The sequence below is a fragment of the Suricata suricatta genome, chromosome 14, assembly GCF_006229205.1.
Source record: "Suricata suricatta isolate VVHF042 chromosome 14, meerkat_22Aug2017_6uvM2_HiC, whole genome shotgun sequence".
NCBI lineage: Eukaryota > Metazoa > Chordata > Mammalia > Carnivora > Herpestidae > Suricata > Suricata suricatta.
The window spans coordinates 69117297-69134121 of NC_043713.1; the positions used below are offsets into that span (position 1 = coordinate 69117297).

General features: G+C 37.2%; 1 protein-coding gene across 5 annotated transcripts in view; it reads left to right on the forward strand.

Annotated features, from left to right (window-relative positions):
- The window catches only part of SFI1 (SFI1 centrin binding protein), a 91944-nt gene that overhangs the window by 24093 nt on the left and 51026 nt on the right, over window positions 1-16825 (forward strand). For all 5 annotated transcript variants that reach the window (XM_029922664.1, XM_029922662.1, XM_029922659.1 and 2 more), the window contains 2 exons: window positions 4043-4153; window positions 8768-8862. In XM_029922664.1, coding sequence (XP_029778524.1) covers window positions 4043-4153; window positions 8768-8862 — 206 coding nt within the window. The remainder of the gene's footprint in view (window positions 1-4042; window positions 4154-8767; window positions 8863-16825) is intronic.

The window sequence follows — 16825 nt, forward strand, 5'->3', positions numbered from 1 at the left end:
GAGAGAGAGAGAGAGAGAGAGAGAGAGAGAGAGAGAGAGAATGAATCCCAAGCAGGCTCTGCAGTGTCAGGACAAAGCCCGACATGGGGCTTGAACTCATGAGCTTTGAGATCATGACCTGAGCTGAATCCAAAAGCTGAGCCATCCAGGTGCCCCTATAGTTTTTATTTTTATTTACAGTATTTCATCAATATTTCTTCTTCATTCTTAGCTAATGGCCTTCATATTTTCTTGATAGAAACAACAGTAGAGACTTTCACAAGCTCCCTCCACCACATCCAGCCACTCACCACCAGCATCTATCACCATGCAGCTTGCTTTCCCTACTGTTAGGCCGATGACCTGTCTGCAGCAAAATTTTTGGCTTCTGCATTCAACTGCCTTTGTACCTACTCAAGGCCATCACCCTAGCAATTTTTTCCCTTTTATGTATTATCAAATTTTTGCTCTCTACTGGATCATTTGCACCAGCATATGATGCCCTTTATTTCTCTCACCCTGAAAAAAAAGTAAAATCTCTTTGATCATAGGTCCTCCTGCAGCTAGCACTCCATATCTTTGCTCCCCTTTGCATCAACTCCCCTGGCCAGACTCGGTATCTCCAACATGTCTTGTAATCGCTCTTAAATCCATCCCACTAGCCTTTAGATTCTACTCCTCCACCAAAACTATATTTGCTAAGGTCATTGCATTTGCCAAAATTAGTGGTAAATTCTGAAACGTCCTCTTATCTGGCTTACCAGGAAGATCAAGATGGTCCATCATTCCGTTTTCTGAGAAGCCCTTTCTTCTTGCACCTATCAGGTTCCCATCATCTCATGGTTTCCCTTCTCTCTCTTTGACTGCTCCATCTTTCTTTTTTAGGTTCCTCCTCACCTAAATACCCTACGCCACACTTTTGTGCTGCTTCTGTGTGCTTCACAATTGTGATAATCTCATCAACTATCAGGATGATTCCCAAATATATATAGACCCCACCCAAACCTCTCCCTTGTCCAGACTGCTATGAACATGACAGTTCCACTGTGTGTCTAGTAGGTGTCACAACTTAACTATTTCCAAATCTGAAATCTAGAGCATCCCCACAGACCTCTCTGCTGAGCCTTCTCCCTCTTCCCCGTTAATGGAAACTCCCATATTTCCCAGGGGCTCAGATCAGAAACCCGGGAGTCACCTTTGATGTCTCTCTCTCATAATCCAGTTTACAATGCCGAATGCCCAAATTGTGTTGACACAACTTTCAAAATATATTCAGACTCCACCTTTCTTTAGCGCCTCCAGTTGCTACCACCCTGGTCCAAGCCATCGTCATGTCCCCCATTAAATGACCGCAGTAAATTCACTGGTCTCTTATTTCCAGCCCTGCCCCAGTCAGTCTTTTCATAGCTGGTATTCTGAGTAAATCAAGTCATGTCCCTCCTCTGCTCAGATGGCTTCCCTTCTGGCTGAAAGTAAACGCCATAGTCATTATGGTGGCCTATTAAACAGTCCGCTGTTTGTTATCTATCTATGGATTAAAAAAATTTTTGCTGTCATATTTAAAATTCCAAACATCTTTTTTCTTCTCTGAATATTCCTTTAAAAAAAAAATAGCATCCTGTAGGTTCCTAATCTTTTGAAGATTATAATGTAGTGATATGTTTTTAAGATTTTTGCTTATATTGCCTGTTTCTTCTGAGCCCCTTTTTTCTCTGTGCTTTTGGCCATTGTCTCATATTGGAGCCTTTCTTCAAATACCAAAATGGCCCTTTATTGTCTGTTCATATTTAAGAGTTAGACACTATAATGTTCATTTTGGAAGTTTTTCTATGTATGCATAGTGACTTATAAATTGAAGACTTCACTTTAGGCTTTTGAGGTAGAGACTGGATAGTTTCAGTGGAACCGCCACCTGTCACTGTCCAGAAGCCTTTCCCTTAGGTGGTTGATCAGTGTTCCCCAGAGGAGAGGAATCCTCCAAATTCCTTCTGGGCTGGAGTGGCTTGGAGAGGTGTGTGGTGGTGATCAGAAGCTTGGCTGTAGGCAGAGGAGAGAGAATGTGATCTCAGTGTTGAGTACATGGACTCTCCGTTTAAGACCCTCTCCAGAGCTCTGCTGATACTCTGCAGTCCAGTGCTCGTCTGTTCACCCTCTCCAGAGATAAGCTGTCAGCTTGGGAGTCTCTCTCTGCCCTTCCTCTAATCATGCTTTCTTTCTCTCAAAATAAACAAACATTAAAAAACATTTTTTTTAAACTATAGACACATGTAATAGGAAACACCAGTCTCCTATAATCTCCCTGAGAGAGAACAACTGATAATAGTTTGGCATTGTGGAGATGTTTTGAGGTTTTTAATTGGTATAATATAATTATATGTGTATGCAGAGTACATGCATATAGGTATGTTTTTACGTATGTCTATATATGTGTGTGTGCATATATTAGATATATGTAAATACATGGAGATTTGTGTGTATTTACATTCTAACTTAGGAGTATTGGAAATCCAAAAAAATAATGTAACTTTAGAGGTGCTTGTGTGGCTCAGTCAGTTAAGTGTCTGACTTTGGCTCAGGTCATGATCTCATGGTTTGTGAGTTCGAGCCCCACATTGGGATCTCTGGTGTCAGCTCAGAGCCTGCTTTGGACCCTCTGTCTCCTTTCTTTGTCCCTTCCCCATTTAATGTTTAAATAAACATCAAAAAAATTAATTTTAGAAAATGGTGTCATATACAGTATGAGGTAGCCTTATTTTTTCATCTAACCACTTCTTTGGAACATCATTTCAGTGTCTTTAGCTCCACTTCACAAAAAATAAGCAAGTGAAGTTAGTTGAATTTAACCTATCCATTCCTTTGAGGGACATTTGTTGAATTTTATTGTTTTTTATTATGAATGAGAACAAAGTAAATTTCCCTGTGTATATTTTTGCTAACTAGTTTTTTAAAAACTGAGTGGCGAGGAGGAAGCACTTGTTAATAACCTATAGAACCATGAAAAGAAATTCAAAGTGACTGACAGGCACAGAGTTCTTGAGTTATCAGTCACCTCGACAGTGCCTGTGATAGCATCAACACAATCTGCCATTGCTCTTGTTTTCTTTCTTGTTACTTCTCCCCACTCTTAATTGCCTCTACTTCTGTTTTTATAACTTTCCTGGCCAGATTTCAGTTAAACTAATATGCTCTGTTCTTACTAAGTACTAGGAATAACATTAAGCATTTGCTTATTTTATAACTTTTAATGTCCTGTATACATAAATGTGAAGTGTAGCTACTACTTTTTATAATTAAAAATACTTTTTAGGGGCACCTGGGTGACTCAGTCAGTTAAGCGTCTGACTTTGGCTCAGGTCATAATCTCATGGTTTGTGAGTTCAAGCCCCACATAGGGCTCACTGCTCTTAGCCTGTCAGCGCAGATTCCACTTTGGATCCTCTCCCACTCTCTGTGTCCCTCCCTTGCTTATACTCTCCCCAAAATAAATCTTAAAAAAAAATAATAATAATGAAAATATTTTTTGGTCTGATGAAGAAATAGAATAACTCAACTCATGGTATTTGAAAAGTCAGATTTTTATTTTACTTCAACCCCATTAATTGGTAAGATACGTAGTGTAACATTTTTAGCTTTTTTCTAGTTTAAGTAATTCTTTTTTTTCCCTCATTTAAGTATGTCTAAGCATTTGATCTGATTGGGCATCTGCGTGGCTTATTCAGTTAAGCATCCAACTTCAGCTCAGGTCATGATCTCACTGTCTGTGGGTTCAAGCTCCGCATCAGGCTCTTTGCTGACAGCTCAGAGCTTGGAGTCTACATCAGATTCTGTGTCTCCCTCTCTCTCTTCTCTCCTGCTTGTGTTCTCTCTGTCTACCAAAAATGAACAAACATTAAAAAAATAAATATTTGATCTGAAAAATATGTTTTTATTCTATTCTGGTGTTATCAAATAATGAGATAAACTTTTCTATGAGAAAATAACAGTGATATGAAACTAATTGGTAACAAATACCAGCTCCCACATCATCATGGATTTTTCTCTGATTTTTTGTTCACTGTCAAAGGTGTTACTATGAGCAGAGAATACTATGGAAGGTCTTTGAAGAATGGAAAGAAGAGTGGTGGGTTTTCCAGCGAGAGTGGAAACTCTGTGTTCGAGCAGACTGTCACTACAGGTCAGGTTTCATATTATCTTATTTTAATTTTGCTGATTCACATTATGAAATAGTTATCTGTTGGCATATTTATCCTCAAAAGAAGAAAGTTTTTTGTCCCCCAGTTTTATTGAGATATAACTGACCTATATAATTGTAAGCATATACAGCATAAAGGTTTGATTACATGTATTGTGAAATGATTACCACAATAAGTGTAGTTAACATCCATTATCTCATAAAGATACAATAAAAATAAATGGAAAATAAAAGAAAAAAGCCTTTTTTAGTTATAAAGAAAAGTGATAGGATTTATTCTCTTAACTTTCATACGTATCATACAGTAGTGGTTACTATAGTTATCATGTTGTACGTTTCATCCCGAGGACTTATCTATTTTATAATTGGAAGTTTGTACTTTTGCCTACCTTCCTTTTCCCCCTACTCTCCCACCCCTGCCTCTGGTAACCACAAATCTGAGCTTTTTCTATGAGTTTTTTGGCTCATTTTTAGATTCCATGGTTAAGTGAGATCATACAGTGTTTCTTTGTCTGACGTAATCACTCAGTATAATGCCTTCAAGTTTCATCCATGTTGTCACAAATGGCAGGATTTCTTTGTTTTTTATTCTATTGTATATATAGACCACAACTTTATCCATTCATCCATCATGGACTATTAGGTCATTTCCATATCTTGGCTCTTGTAAATAATACTGCTATGAACATGAGGGTGAAGATATCTTTGCAAGTTAGTGTTTTTGTTTACATTGAATATATTCCCAGAAGTGAAGTTGCTGGATCATATGCTAGTTCTACTTTTTTTTTTTGAGGATCCTCCATATTGTTTTTCATAGTGGCTCTAGCAATTTATAGTCCCACCAACACTGCACAGTCTCCACATTTACACCAGCATTTGTTATCTCTTGTCTTTTTGATGGTCATGCTAACAGGTGTGAGGCGATAGCTCATTATGGTTTTTCATTTCCCTGATGACTGGTGATATTGAGCATCTTTTTCATGAACCTGTTGGCCTTTATTTCATTGATCTTTGGAAAAATGTCTGTTTAGGTTCTTTATCTATTTTTTTTCTTTAGTAGGCTCCATGCCCAATGTAGGGCTTGAACCCATGACTGCAAGATCAAGTGTTACAGGCTCTACCAACTGAACCAGCCTGGCATTCCTTTGCCTATTTTTCAGTTGGATTATTTGGGAGTTTTGCTGTTGAGTTGTATGAATTCTGTATATATTTTGGATATTAGCCATTTATCAGATATATGGTTCTCAAGTATTTTTTCCCATTCTACAGGTTATCTTTTTCACTTTATTGATTGTTTCTTTTGCTGTATAGAAGTTTTTTAGTTTGATGTAGTCCCACTTGTTTATGTTTATTTCATTGCTTGTGTCTTAGGTGTCATATCAAAAAAATAATTTCTAAGATATAAAGGTGCTTTTTTCCAATTTTTTTAAAGGAGTTTCATGGTTTCAGACCTTATATTTAAGTCTTTAATCCACTGTGAGTTAATTTTTGTGAGTGGTTTAAGATAGGTATCCAGTATCATTCCTTTACATGTGAATATCCAGTTTTCCCAGCACCGTTTATTGAGGAGATTGTCTTTTTTCCACTGAGTAATCTTGGCTCCTTTGTCAAATATTAGTTGACCATATATACTTGGGTTTATTTCTGGGCTTTTGATTCTGTTCCATTGGTCTGTTTGTCTGTTTTCATGCCAGTATCATAATGCTTTGATTACTATAGCTTGACAGTATAAATTAAATTAGGAAGTGCAATGCCTCCTGTTTTGTTCTTTCTCAGAATTGCTTTGGATATGTGGCGTCTTTCGTATTCCGTAGAAATTTTAGGATTGTTCTGCTTCTGTAGAAAATGCCATTGGAATCTTGATAGGCTTACACTAAATTTACAGATGGCTTTTGGTAATATTATTGTAATAATTTTAATATTTTATTATTAGTTAACATTTAATTACATAATTAAATTACATAACGTAATAATATGTTAATAATTTAAAGACTTTTAACCCATGAATGCATACAGGATACCTTTCCATTTCTTCTTTTTAATGTTTATTATTTTAAGAGAGAGTGTGCACATGTGCATGCAAAGGGAGGGGTAGAGAGAGGAGAGCGAGAAAGAATCCCAAGAAGGCTCTGCATTGTCAGTGCAGAGCCCTACATGGGTCTCAGTCTCACGAACTGTGGGATTTTGACCTGAGCCAAAATCAAGAGTCGACCTTTAACCAACTGAGTTACCCGTGCCTCCCTACCTTTCCATTTCTTTGTGTCTTCTTTGATTTCTTTTGTCAATGTTGTGTAGTTTTCAGAATAGAGATCTTTCATCTCCTTGGTTAAATTTATTGCAAAGTATTTTATTGTTTTTGATGTATTGTAAGTGGAATTGATATATTTGTTTTTCAGATAATTCACTGTTAGTGTATAGAAATATTACTGATCTGTGTGTTGATTTTGTATCCTGCAAAGTTTACTGAATTTATTTAGTAAATATAATAGTGTTAGGGCTGAGTCTTTAGGATTTTCTATGTATAAAATCATGCTGTTTGCAAATAGGCAATTTTATTTCTTTCTTTCTAATTCTGATGCCTTTTACTTTTTATGACTGATTGCTTTGACTAGGACCTCCAGTGCTATGTTGAATAGGAGTGGTGAAAGTGGATACTTTTGTCTTGTTCCTGATCTTAGGGGAAAAGCTCTCAGCCTTTCTCCATTGGGTATGATGTTGGCTGTGGGCTTGTCATGTATTGCCTTTATTATATTGAGACGTGTTTGATCTATGCCTAATTTGTTAAATGTATGATGAATGGTTGTCGAATTTTGTCAAGTGCTTTTTCTGTGTCTATTCAGATGATCCTATAATTCTTTTCTTTTAATCTGTTAATGTGATGTATCACATTGATCTGAAGAAAAGTTTTGAGTCATATTCTATTTTGCTTCAAATTCTTTTTGGGGGAAACAAGATCAAAGTCCTAAATTAAACCCAAGCACATGTACATACTGGGTGCACACACACAGACACCTCTTTAATTTAAGTTACCATTATGTGTTGGTAATGTTAGTGTTTTCTCACTGACTGACACTTCTATATAATTTCTAATTCTGAGAATATTGTTTTTCAAACTAATAAGTTGATTTGATTTTTATTGATTATGGGAGAAAATATATGGCCAATATCAGACATTACAAAAACAGAAATGGGAAAGAAAAACTCTAAATCTTGACATTGGTCAAGAGATAAGTAGAGGAAAATGTAAAAATTGGAATTATATTAAAATTTTTATACCTTTTTTTCATTTTTTTAAATGTTTAGTTTTGAAAGAGAGACAGAACGTGAGCAGGGAAGTAGCAGAGAGAGAGGGGGAGACACAGAATCTGAAGCAGGCTTCAGGCTCCAAGCTGTCAGCAAAGAGCAGGGCCCAAACTCACAAAGCATGAGGTTATGACCTGAGCCAAAGTCAGAAGCTCAACTGATGGAGCCACCCAGGCACTCCTTTTATTATACCTTTTTTAATAAAAAATTAATGTATCTTATATATTTTATCCTCTTAAAATAGTATTCACTCATAATCACTTCTTTATTTAGGTTCTTTGGGTCAGGGTTTCTGATTTATGGATATTTCAGATAAAATGTAAATAATAATGAATCATTCTAATAAGCTGGTAGAGTATGAAATCAAGTGTTAGGGTGCCTAGGTGGCTCAGTCGGTTAAGCATCTGACTCTTGGTTTTGGCTCAGGTCATGAGCTCATGGTTTTGTGAATTTGAGCCCTGCATCAGGCTCTGTGCTGACACCAGGGAGCCTGCTTGGGATTTTCTCTCTCTCTGTGCCACTCCCTCCTCATGCTGTCTCTGTCTCTCTCAAAATAAATAAACTTAAAGAAATCAAAACTTAGGAAATGAGATAGTGAACATATGGAAGGGCGGACAGTCTCTTTTTTTAAAAAAATTTTTGTTTATTTTGAAAGAGTGCACGGATGAGCAGGAAAGGGACAGAGAGAGAGGAAGAGAGGGAATCCCAAGTAGGCTCTGAGCTCTCAGTGCAGAGCCTGATGCAGGACTCAGTCTCCTGAATTTACTGTAAGATCCATACCCTGAACCAAAATCAAGAGTCGGAGGCTGAATCAAATGAGCCATCCAGGTGTCCCGGGACTGTCCGTCTTAATGGTTATAGTGTATGTCTTGAGAAGGAAAAGACAAGGGAAAAGTGTCATTGGCCATGTTTTAGTGCAAAGGAAAGGTGTAATGTTTTATATAATGTGGATGATTAAGGTGGTAAAGATATTACTGTCATTCACTGCTTTGTGAATGCTGAAGGTGAAGTTGTTCTCAGATAATTTTTCCTTAGTGATACTATATGGTGAGGAGAATGACTCTGCATTAAGGAGAATAGGTTTCACAGTGATTGTGGGAAATGAAATTTTAGCTTAAGAGATAGATAAGGCTTTTTTATATCAGAATCATCCTTGTCAATTTCTCCTGCATACAGAATGGATCTGGTATATTGAAATAGGAGGGGTTTTTTTTTGTTTGTTTTTTTGTTTTTTGTTTTTTTTTTTTTTTTTTGGTTTAAAGAAATACCATTTGCTTTTTTTTACCTTCTCAGATACTACTTGTACAATCTGATGTTCCAGACCTGGAGGACCTATGTGCATCAGCAGCAGGAAATGAGGAACAAGTACATGAGAGCTGAGAATCATGGTGAGAAAAGGAAGTACATGTCTAAAAAAATGCCTTCATTTATTTGACTTTTTAAAATAATGATTTAATTTTTTTAGAGCAGTTTTAGTTAGGTTCATAGCAAAATTGAGGGGAAGATACAGTGATTACACATTTGCCCCCTTTCCCCCTCTTGCAAAGTCTCTCCCACTCTCATCGTCACTCACCAGAGTGGTATATTTGTTACAATGAATCTGCATCAACACATCATTATCACTCAAAGTCCATAGTTGACCTCAGAGTTCACTCTTGGTATTATATGTTCTATGGACATGTACATGTATCCGTCATTATGGTATCATACAGAGTATTTTCACTGCTCTGAAAATCTTCTAGCCTATTTAATTCATCTCCTCCCCCTTGCAACTTTTAACTGTCTTCATAGTTTTGCCTTTTCCAAAATGTCATATAATTGAAATCATATAGTGTGGATATAACCTTTTCAGATTGGCTTCTTTTACTTGGTAATACACACTTAAGATTCCTCCATATCTTTTATGGCTTGATAGCTCATTTCTTTTTAGTGCTGAATAATATTCCAATGTCTAGATGTACCACAGTTTATCCATTTCTAGAAGGACATCCTGGTTCCTTCCAAATTTTGGCAATTATGAATAAAGCTTCTGTAAATATCCATGTGCAAGTTTTTGTGTGGACATAAGTGTTCAACTCTGTTGGGTAAATACCAAGGATTGCAATCGCTGATCATATGCTAAGAGTATGTTTAGTTTTGTAATAAACTGCCAAACTGTCTTCCAGAGTAGCTATATATTTTTGCATTCCCACCAGCAATGAATCAGTGTCTGTTGCTCCACATCCTCAATGGCATTTGGTGTTGTCAGTGTTCTGGATTTTGGCCATTCCAATAGGTGTGTAGTGGTAGCTAGTTGTTTTAATTTGTATTCCCTGATGATATATGACGTGGAGCATCTTTTCATATGCTTATTTGCCATTCGTATATTTTTGCTGAGGCATCTGGAAGGTCTTTTGCCCATTTTTAAAATTGGCTTGTTAGTTTTCTTGTTGAGTTTTAAGAGTTCTTTGTATATTTGGGATAACAATTTTTTTTTTATCAGATAGGTCGTTTGCCAATATCTTCTCCCAGTCTGTGGCTTGTCTCCTCATTCTCTTTACATTGTCTTTTGCAAAGCAAAAGTTCTTTTAATTTTAATGGATCATACTTCTAGTGTTATTATCATACACAAGATATCTGAGATTTCTCCTATGTTATTGTCTAGGGGTTTTATAGTTTTGTGCTTTACATTTAGTTTTGTAGTCCACTTTGAGTTAATTTTTATGAGGCTTTATAAGGTCTGTGTCTAGATTTTTTTTTATGTTTAAGTCAAGTTGTTTCTGCATGCACCATTTGTTGAAAACACTATCTTTACTCCATTATAATGCCCTGCTCCTTTGTCATCAATATCACTTTGTTTTGATTACTGTAGCTTTATAGTTAGTCTTGAAGTCAGGTAGTGTCATTCCTCTAACTTTATTCTTCTCCTTTAGTATTTTGTTAGATAGTCTAGGTCTTTTGCCTCCTATAAACTTCGGAATCAGTTTATTGATTTTGGTTGGGATTGCACTGAGTCTGTAGATCAAGTTGGGAAGACCTGACATCTTGACAATATTGAGTCTCCCTATCCATAATAATGGAATATCCCTCCATTTATTTAGTTCATTGATTTCATTCATTAGAGTTTTTCAGTTTTCCTCATACTGACATTGTATATATTTTGTTAGATTTATACCTATCTCATTTTTTGGTGGGTAATGTAGATTCTATGGGATTTTCTATGCAGATAGTTAAGTCATTTGTGATCAGAGACCGTTTTATTCCTTCCTTTCCAAATTATTTTTATTACACTGGCTAGAGCTTCCAGTGGTGAGAGTAGACATCCTTGCCTTGTTCCTGATCTTAAGGGAAAAACACTCAGTCTTTAACCATTAAATATGATGTTAGCTGTAGGGTTGTTGTTGTTGTTGTTGTTGTCTTTTGTAGATGTCCTCTATCAATTAAGGAAGTTCTTTTTTATTCCTAGTTTTCTGGACATTTTTATCATTAAGAGGTATTGAATTTTATTGAATGATTTTTCTGTATCTACTGAGATCATTCACACTTTTCTTTTTTATTCCTTTAATATGGTGAAACACATAGAGTGATTTTCGAATTGTGAACGAGTCTTACATTCCTCAGATTAATGCCATTCTTTATATATTTCTGGGTTCAGTTTGCCAACTATTCTGTTGAAGATTTTTACATCTGTGTTCATGAGGATATTGGTCTGTAGTTTTCTCTTGTAATGTCTTTGTCTGGTTTTAGTTTGGGGTTAATAGTGGCCTCATAAAATGAGCTAGGAAGTGTTTCCTCATCTTCTGTTTTCTAAGAAGGATTTGTAGGTTTGATATTATTTCTTACTTTTAAAAATTTGGTAAAATTCTTCAGTGAACTCACCTGGTCCTGGAGTTTTCCTTGTTGGAGAGTTTTGAGGTTTAAATTCAAGTTTTTGAGTAACCTCTGAAGGAGTTTTGGTAATTTGTCTTTCAAGGAATTAGTCCATTTTAAATATGTTGTTGAATTTATGGACATAGAGTCATTTGAAGTATTCCATTATTATAATATTAATGTCTGCAGGGTTTGTAGTGATAGCTCCTCTCTCATTCCTGATAGTGATCATTTATATCTTTAACCTTTTATTCTTAATATGACTAGAGCTTAATTAGTTTTATCTGTCTTTTCAAATAACCAGCTTTTACATTCATTTTCTGTTTATCTATTTTCAAGTTCCTTGATTTCTGCTCCTGTCTTTATTATTACCTCACTTCTAGAACGTTTGGTTTTACTTTGCTTTTTCCCCCCCTAGTTTCTTAAGATGCAAGCTGAGGTTACTGATTTTAGGCTTTTCCTTTTTTCTAACACAAGCATTTACTGTAATAAAATTTCCCCCAAGTACCATTTTAACCACACTCCACAGATTTTAATATTTGCAGTTTTGTGCAAATTCAGTGAGAAATATTTTCTAATTTCCGTGAAGACTTCCTTTTTGACCCACAGGTTATCTAGAAGTGTGTTTAGTCCTATATTGAGGATTTTCTAATACCTTTCCATATTCATAGAAATAGTTCAAAATAGGAGAGGAGTTAAGATGGCAGAGTAGTATGAGGACCCTGAGCTTGTCTTGTTCCCGAAATGCAGCTAGATTAGCATCAAGCCATTTCAAACACCTAGGAAATGGATATGAGGATTAATGCAACAATCTGTATAATTTGAGCCAGAGAACTTGGCAAGTGTGAAGAGAAGTGAATTGGGGGAGAGAAAAGCCCTGGAGCTGCTGAGGGTAGGGAGCCATTTTCATGAAGAGAAGACAGAGAAAGAGAAAGGAGGGAAGTACAGCATATCAAGATCACACAAAAAGAAGCACTCTCCCCTAAGATAGCTGGAGAGAGAGAGAGAAAGGGCAAAAATACTCACAGGGGACTGGACAAGAAATCTGTTCCCCAAAACCATTGATGAGAAAGGAGAGGGTTTCAATATCCCAGGATTCCATAAACAGTGGAGCACGGATTCTGAAGTTTTAGAGCTCCAGTGAGGAAGAAGTGCCAATCCCCAGGAGGAGGCAGCATGGTCTGAGGGGTCCATGTGCCACAGGGGGAAAAGTGATTTCCCTGCTTGGAGAGCATTTGGTAGAGGCTATACAGCCTGTCTGTGGGCAAAATTCCAGCAGACCCTGGAGACCTGCAAAGCTTACTGATACTGGAACAAAGACACCAGAATGCATCAAGAGCTGGTGCTGGCTGTGTTGTGACTTCCCATAAACTGAGCCTCTGCCACTGTCCAATCATGCAACATTTTCTGGGGCAAGTCAATACCTGGCATTGCTCCGAGACACTCCCCCAGAGAATCACCTCAGGTCCAAGCCATGGGGGTCTCCATCTGAGATAAAACTCTGAGGGAGGTGCTACCTGGCTGGCAGACAGTTTGGACACAGACAGGGTAAAGGAGGGGGGCAGACAAAAGCCTGAGACAAAGGAGGAGGGCTTGATCATGTGATTGTGAAGGCATGAAATTTCTGCACCAGAGACGCAAGAGCTAGTGAAGCCATTTTCACCTCTAGCACACACACAGATCAATCCCAGTGAGCTAAGCAGCACCACCAAATGGAAAACGGAGCCATTACACCAAGCTCCACCCACTTGTGTCCTACAGGAACATCCCCCAGAAGACGAACACAAATCCCTTCCACATTAGTCTAGGGACTATAGTGTGCAGAGTTTCAGTTCTAGGGAAACTGGATATAATTTCGTTTGGGTTTCATTCTGTTGGCTTGTTTATTTTTGTTGCTCCTTTTTCTGCTTATGTTGTTTGCTTTTCTTCTTTCTTTTCTTTTTCTTGGATACAGAAAGAGCAAATTCATTTTTTTTTATTCTAGTTTATTTTACTCTATTTTACTTAAAAATTTATTATTTAAACTTTTTTTGGCCTTTCTCTTTTTTCTCTTTTCTACCAAGCTTTTTTCAACAGTTTAAAACACACCTAGAAAATAGATTCCTTTATTTGATTTTTTGCTTTGTTTTTAATTTATAATTAAAAATACAATTTATTTTTATTAATTTTTTTCTTCCTCCAAAATGACAAGATGGAGGAAGTCATCCCAAAAGAAAGAACAGGAAGAAATGATGGCCAGGGACTTAAACAACACAGATATAGGTAAAATATCTGAACTAGAATTTAAAACCATGATTATAAGAATACTGAGAGGGGTTAAAAAAAAAAAAAGCATAGAAGACACCAGAGAATCCCTTTCTGTAGAGATAAAAGAACTAAAATCTAGTCAGGGTGAAATTAAAAATGCTACAACCGAGATGCAATCTCCAATGAATGCCATGAAGGCAAGGATAGATGAAGCAAAGCAGCAAATCAGTGATATAGAAGATAAAATTATGGAAAATAATAAAGCAAAAAAAGAAGGAAATAAAGACAAAAGATCACAATACAAGACTTTTTTTAATGTTTATTTATTTTTTTAACTTTTTCTTTTAAATGCTTTTTATTTATTTTTGAGAGACGGAGAAAGACAGTGTGAGCAGGGGAGGGTCAGAGAGAGGGAGACACAGAATTCGAAGCAGGCTCCAGGCTCTGAGCCAGCAGTCAGCACAGAGCCCGACGTGGGGCTTGAACCCACGAACCATGAGATCTGACCTGAGCCAAAGCCAGACGCTTAACCGACTGAGCCACCCAGGCGCCCCTATTTATTTTTGAGAGAGAAACAGAGCGTGAGTGGGGGAAGAGCAGAAAGAAGGAGACATAGAATCCAAAGCAGGTGTTAGCACAGAGCCCAATGCAGGGCTCGAGCTCACGAACTGCGAGATCATGACCTGAGCTGAAGTCAGACTGAGCGACCCAGGTGCCCTGATCATCATACAAGACTTACAGAGCTCAGCAACTTATTAAAGAGGAATAACATGTGTATTCATGGGAGTCTCAGAAGATGAAGAGAGAGAAAAAGGGGAAGAAGGGTTATGTGAGCAAATTACAGCTGAAAACTTTACTAATCTGGGAAGGGATACAGACTTCAAAATCCATGAAGCACAGAGAACCGCCATTAGATTCAACAAAACCCGGCCATTACCAAGGCATATCATACTCAAATTCACAAAATACACAGACGGGGAAAGAATCACGAAAGCAGCAGGGCAGGGAAAAGTCCTTAGCCTATAGGGGAAGACAGATCAGGTGTGCAGGAGTTCTGCCCACAGATACATGGCAGGCCAGAAAGGAGAGGTGGGATATGTTCAGTGTGCTCAGTGGGAAAAATTTGCAGCCAAGAATTCTTTATCCACCAAGGCTGTCATTTAGAATAGAAGGAGAGATAAAGTTTTCCAGACAACAAAATCTAAAGGAGTTTGTGACCATTAAGCCAGCCCTGCCAGAAATTTTAGGGGAGACTCTTTGGAGAAAAAACAAAAGAGACCAAAAGCAACAAAGACCAGAAAGAACCAGAGGACATCACCAGAAACATCAGCTCTACAGGCCACATAGTGGCACTAAATTCCTATCTTCGAATAATCACTCTAAATGTAAATGGACTAAGTATTCCAATCAAAGGACAGGATATTAGAATGGATTTAAAAAGTAAGACCCAGGGGTGCCTGAGTTACTCAGTCGGTTAAGCGTCCATCTTCAGCTCATGTCATGATGTCATGGTTGGTGGGATCGAGCCCCACGTCGGGCTCTGTGTTGAATGCTTGCTTGGGACTGGGAGCCTGCTTCAGATTCTGTGTCTCCTTCTCTCTCTGACCCTCTCCATTCATGCTCTGTCTCTGTCTCTCAAAAAATAAAGACCCATTTTTATGCTGCCTATAGGAGACTCATTTTAGACCTAAATACACCTGCAGATTGAAAGTAGGGGGATGGAGAGCCATCTGTCATGCTAATTGACATCAGAAGAAAGCTGGAGTGGCTGTACTTCTATCAGAAAAACTAGATTTTAAAGCAAAGATTGTAACAAGTTTAAGAAGGGCCTAATATCATAATTAAAGAAGATCTAACAATTGTAAATACTTAAGCCCCCAAGTTGGAAGCACCCAAATATATAAATCAATTAATCATAAATATAAACTCATTGATAAAATACAATAGTAGGGGACTTTAACACCCTCCTTACAGCAATGGGCAGATCATCTCAGCAGAAAATCAACACAGAAACAGTGGCTTTGAATGATATACTGGACTGTATGGACTTAACAGCTATATTCAGAACATTTCATCCTAAAGCAGGAAATACCCATTCTTGAGTGCACATGGAACATTATCCAGAATAGATCACATACTGAGTCACAAATCAGCCCTCAACAAGTACAAAAAGATTGATACCATATCATGCATATTATCAGACCACAACACTATGAAACTTGAAATCAACCACAAGAAAAAATTTGGAAAGACCATAAATACCTGGAGATTAAAGCACATCTTATTGAGACACCTGGGTGACTCAGTTGGTTAAGCGACCAGCTTTGGCCCAGGTCATAATCTCATGGTTTGTGGATTCGAGCCCCATGTCAGGCTCTGTGCTGACAGCTCAGAGCCTGGAGCCTGCTTCGAATTCTGTGTGTCTGTCTCTCTGACCCTCCCCTGCTCATGCTGTCTCTCTCTGTCTCAAAAAAAAAAAAAAAAAAATAATAAAGAACATCTTATTAAAAAATGAATGGGCTAACCAAGAAATTTAAAAGGAAATTAAAAAGTACATAGAAGCCAATGAAAATGAAAACATGACAGCCCAAAATCTTTGGGATGTAACAAAGGCATTTGTAAGAGGGAAGCATATAGCAATTCAGGCCTTCCTAAAGAAAGAAGAAATGTATCAAATACAACTTAACCTTAAACCTAAAGAAGCTGGAAAAAGAACAGCAAATAAAGCCCCAACCCAGCAGAAAAAGGGAAATAATAAAGATTAGGGCAGAAATCATTGATATAAAAATCAAATAAACAGTAGAACAGATCAACAAAACTAGGAGTTGGGTTTTTTTTTAAGGAATTAACAAAATTGATAAACCCCTAGCCAGGTTTATCAAAAAGAAGGAAAGGACCCAAATAAATAAAATCATGAATGAAATAGGAGAGATCACAACCAACACCATAGAAATACAAACAATAATAAGAGAATATTGTGAGCAATTTCATGCCAGCAAATTGGGGAATCTGGAAGAAATGGATAAATTCCAAAAACATATAAAGTGCCAAACCTGAAATAGGAAGAAATAGGAAATTTGAACAGACCCATAACCAGAAAGAAATTCAATCAGTAATCAAAAATCTCCCAACAAACATGAGTCCAGGATTGGATGGCTTCCCAGGGGAATTCTACCAAACATTTAAAGAACAGTTAATACCTATTCTTTTGAAGCTGTTCTAGAAATAGAAATGGAAGGAAAAGTTCCAAACTTA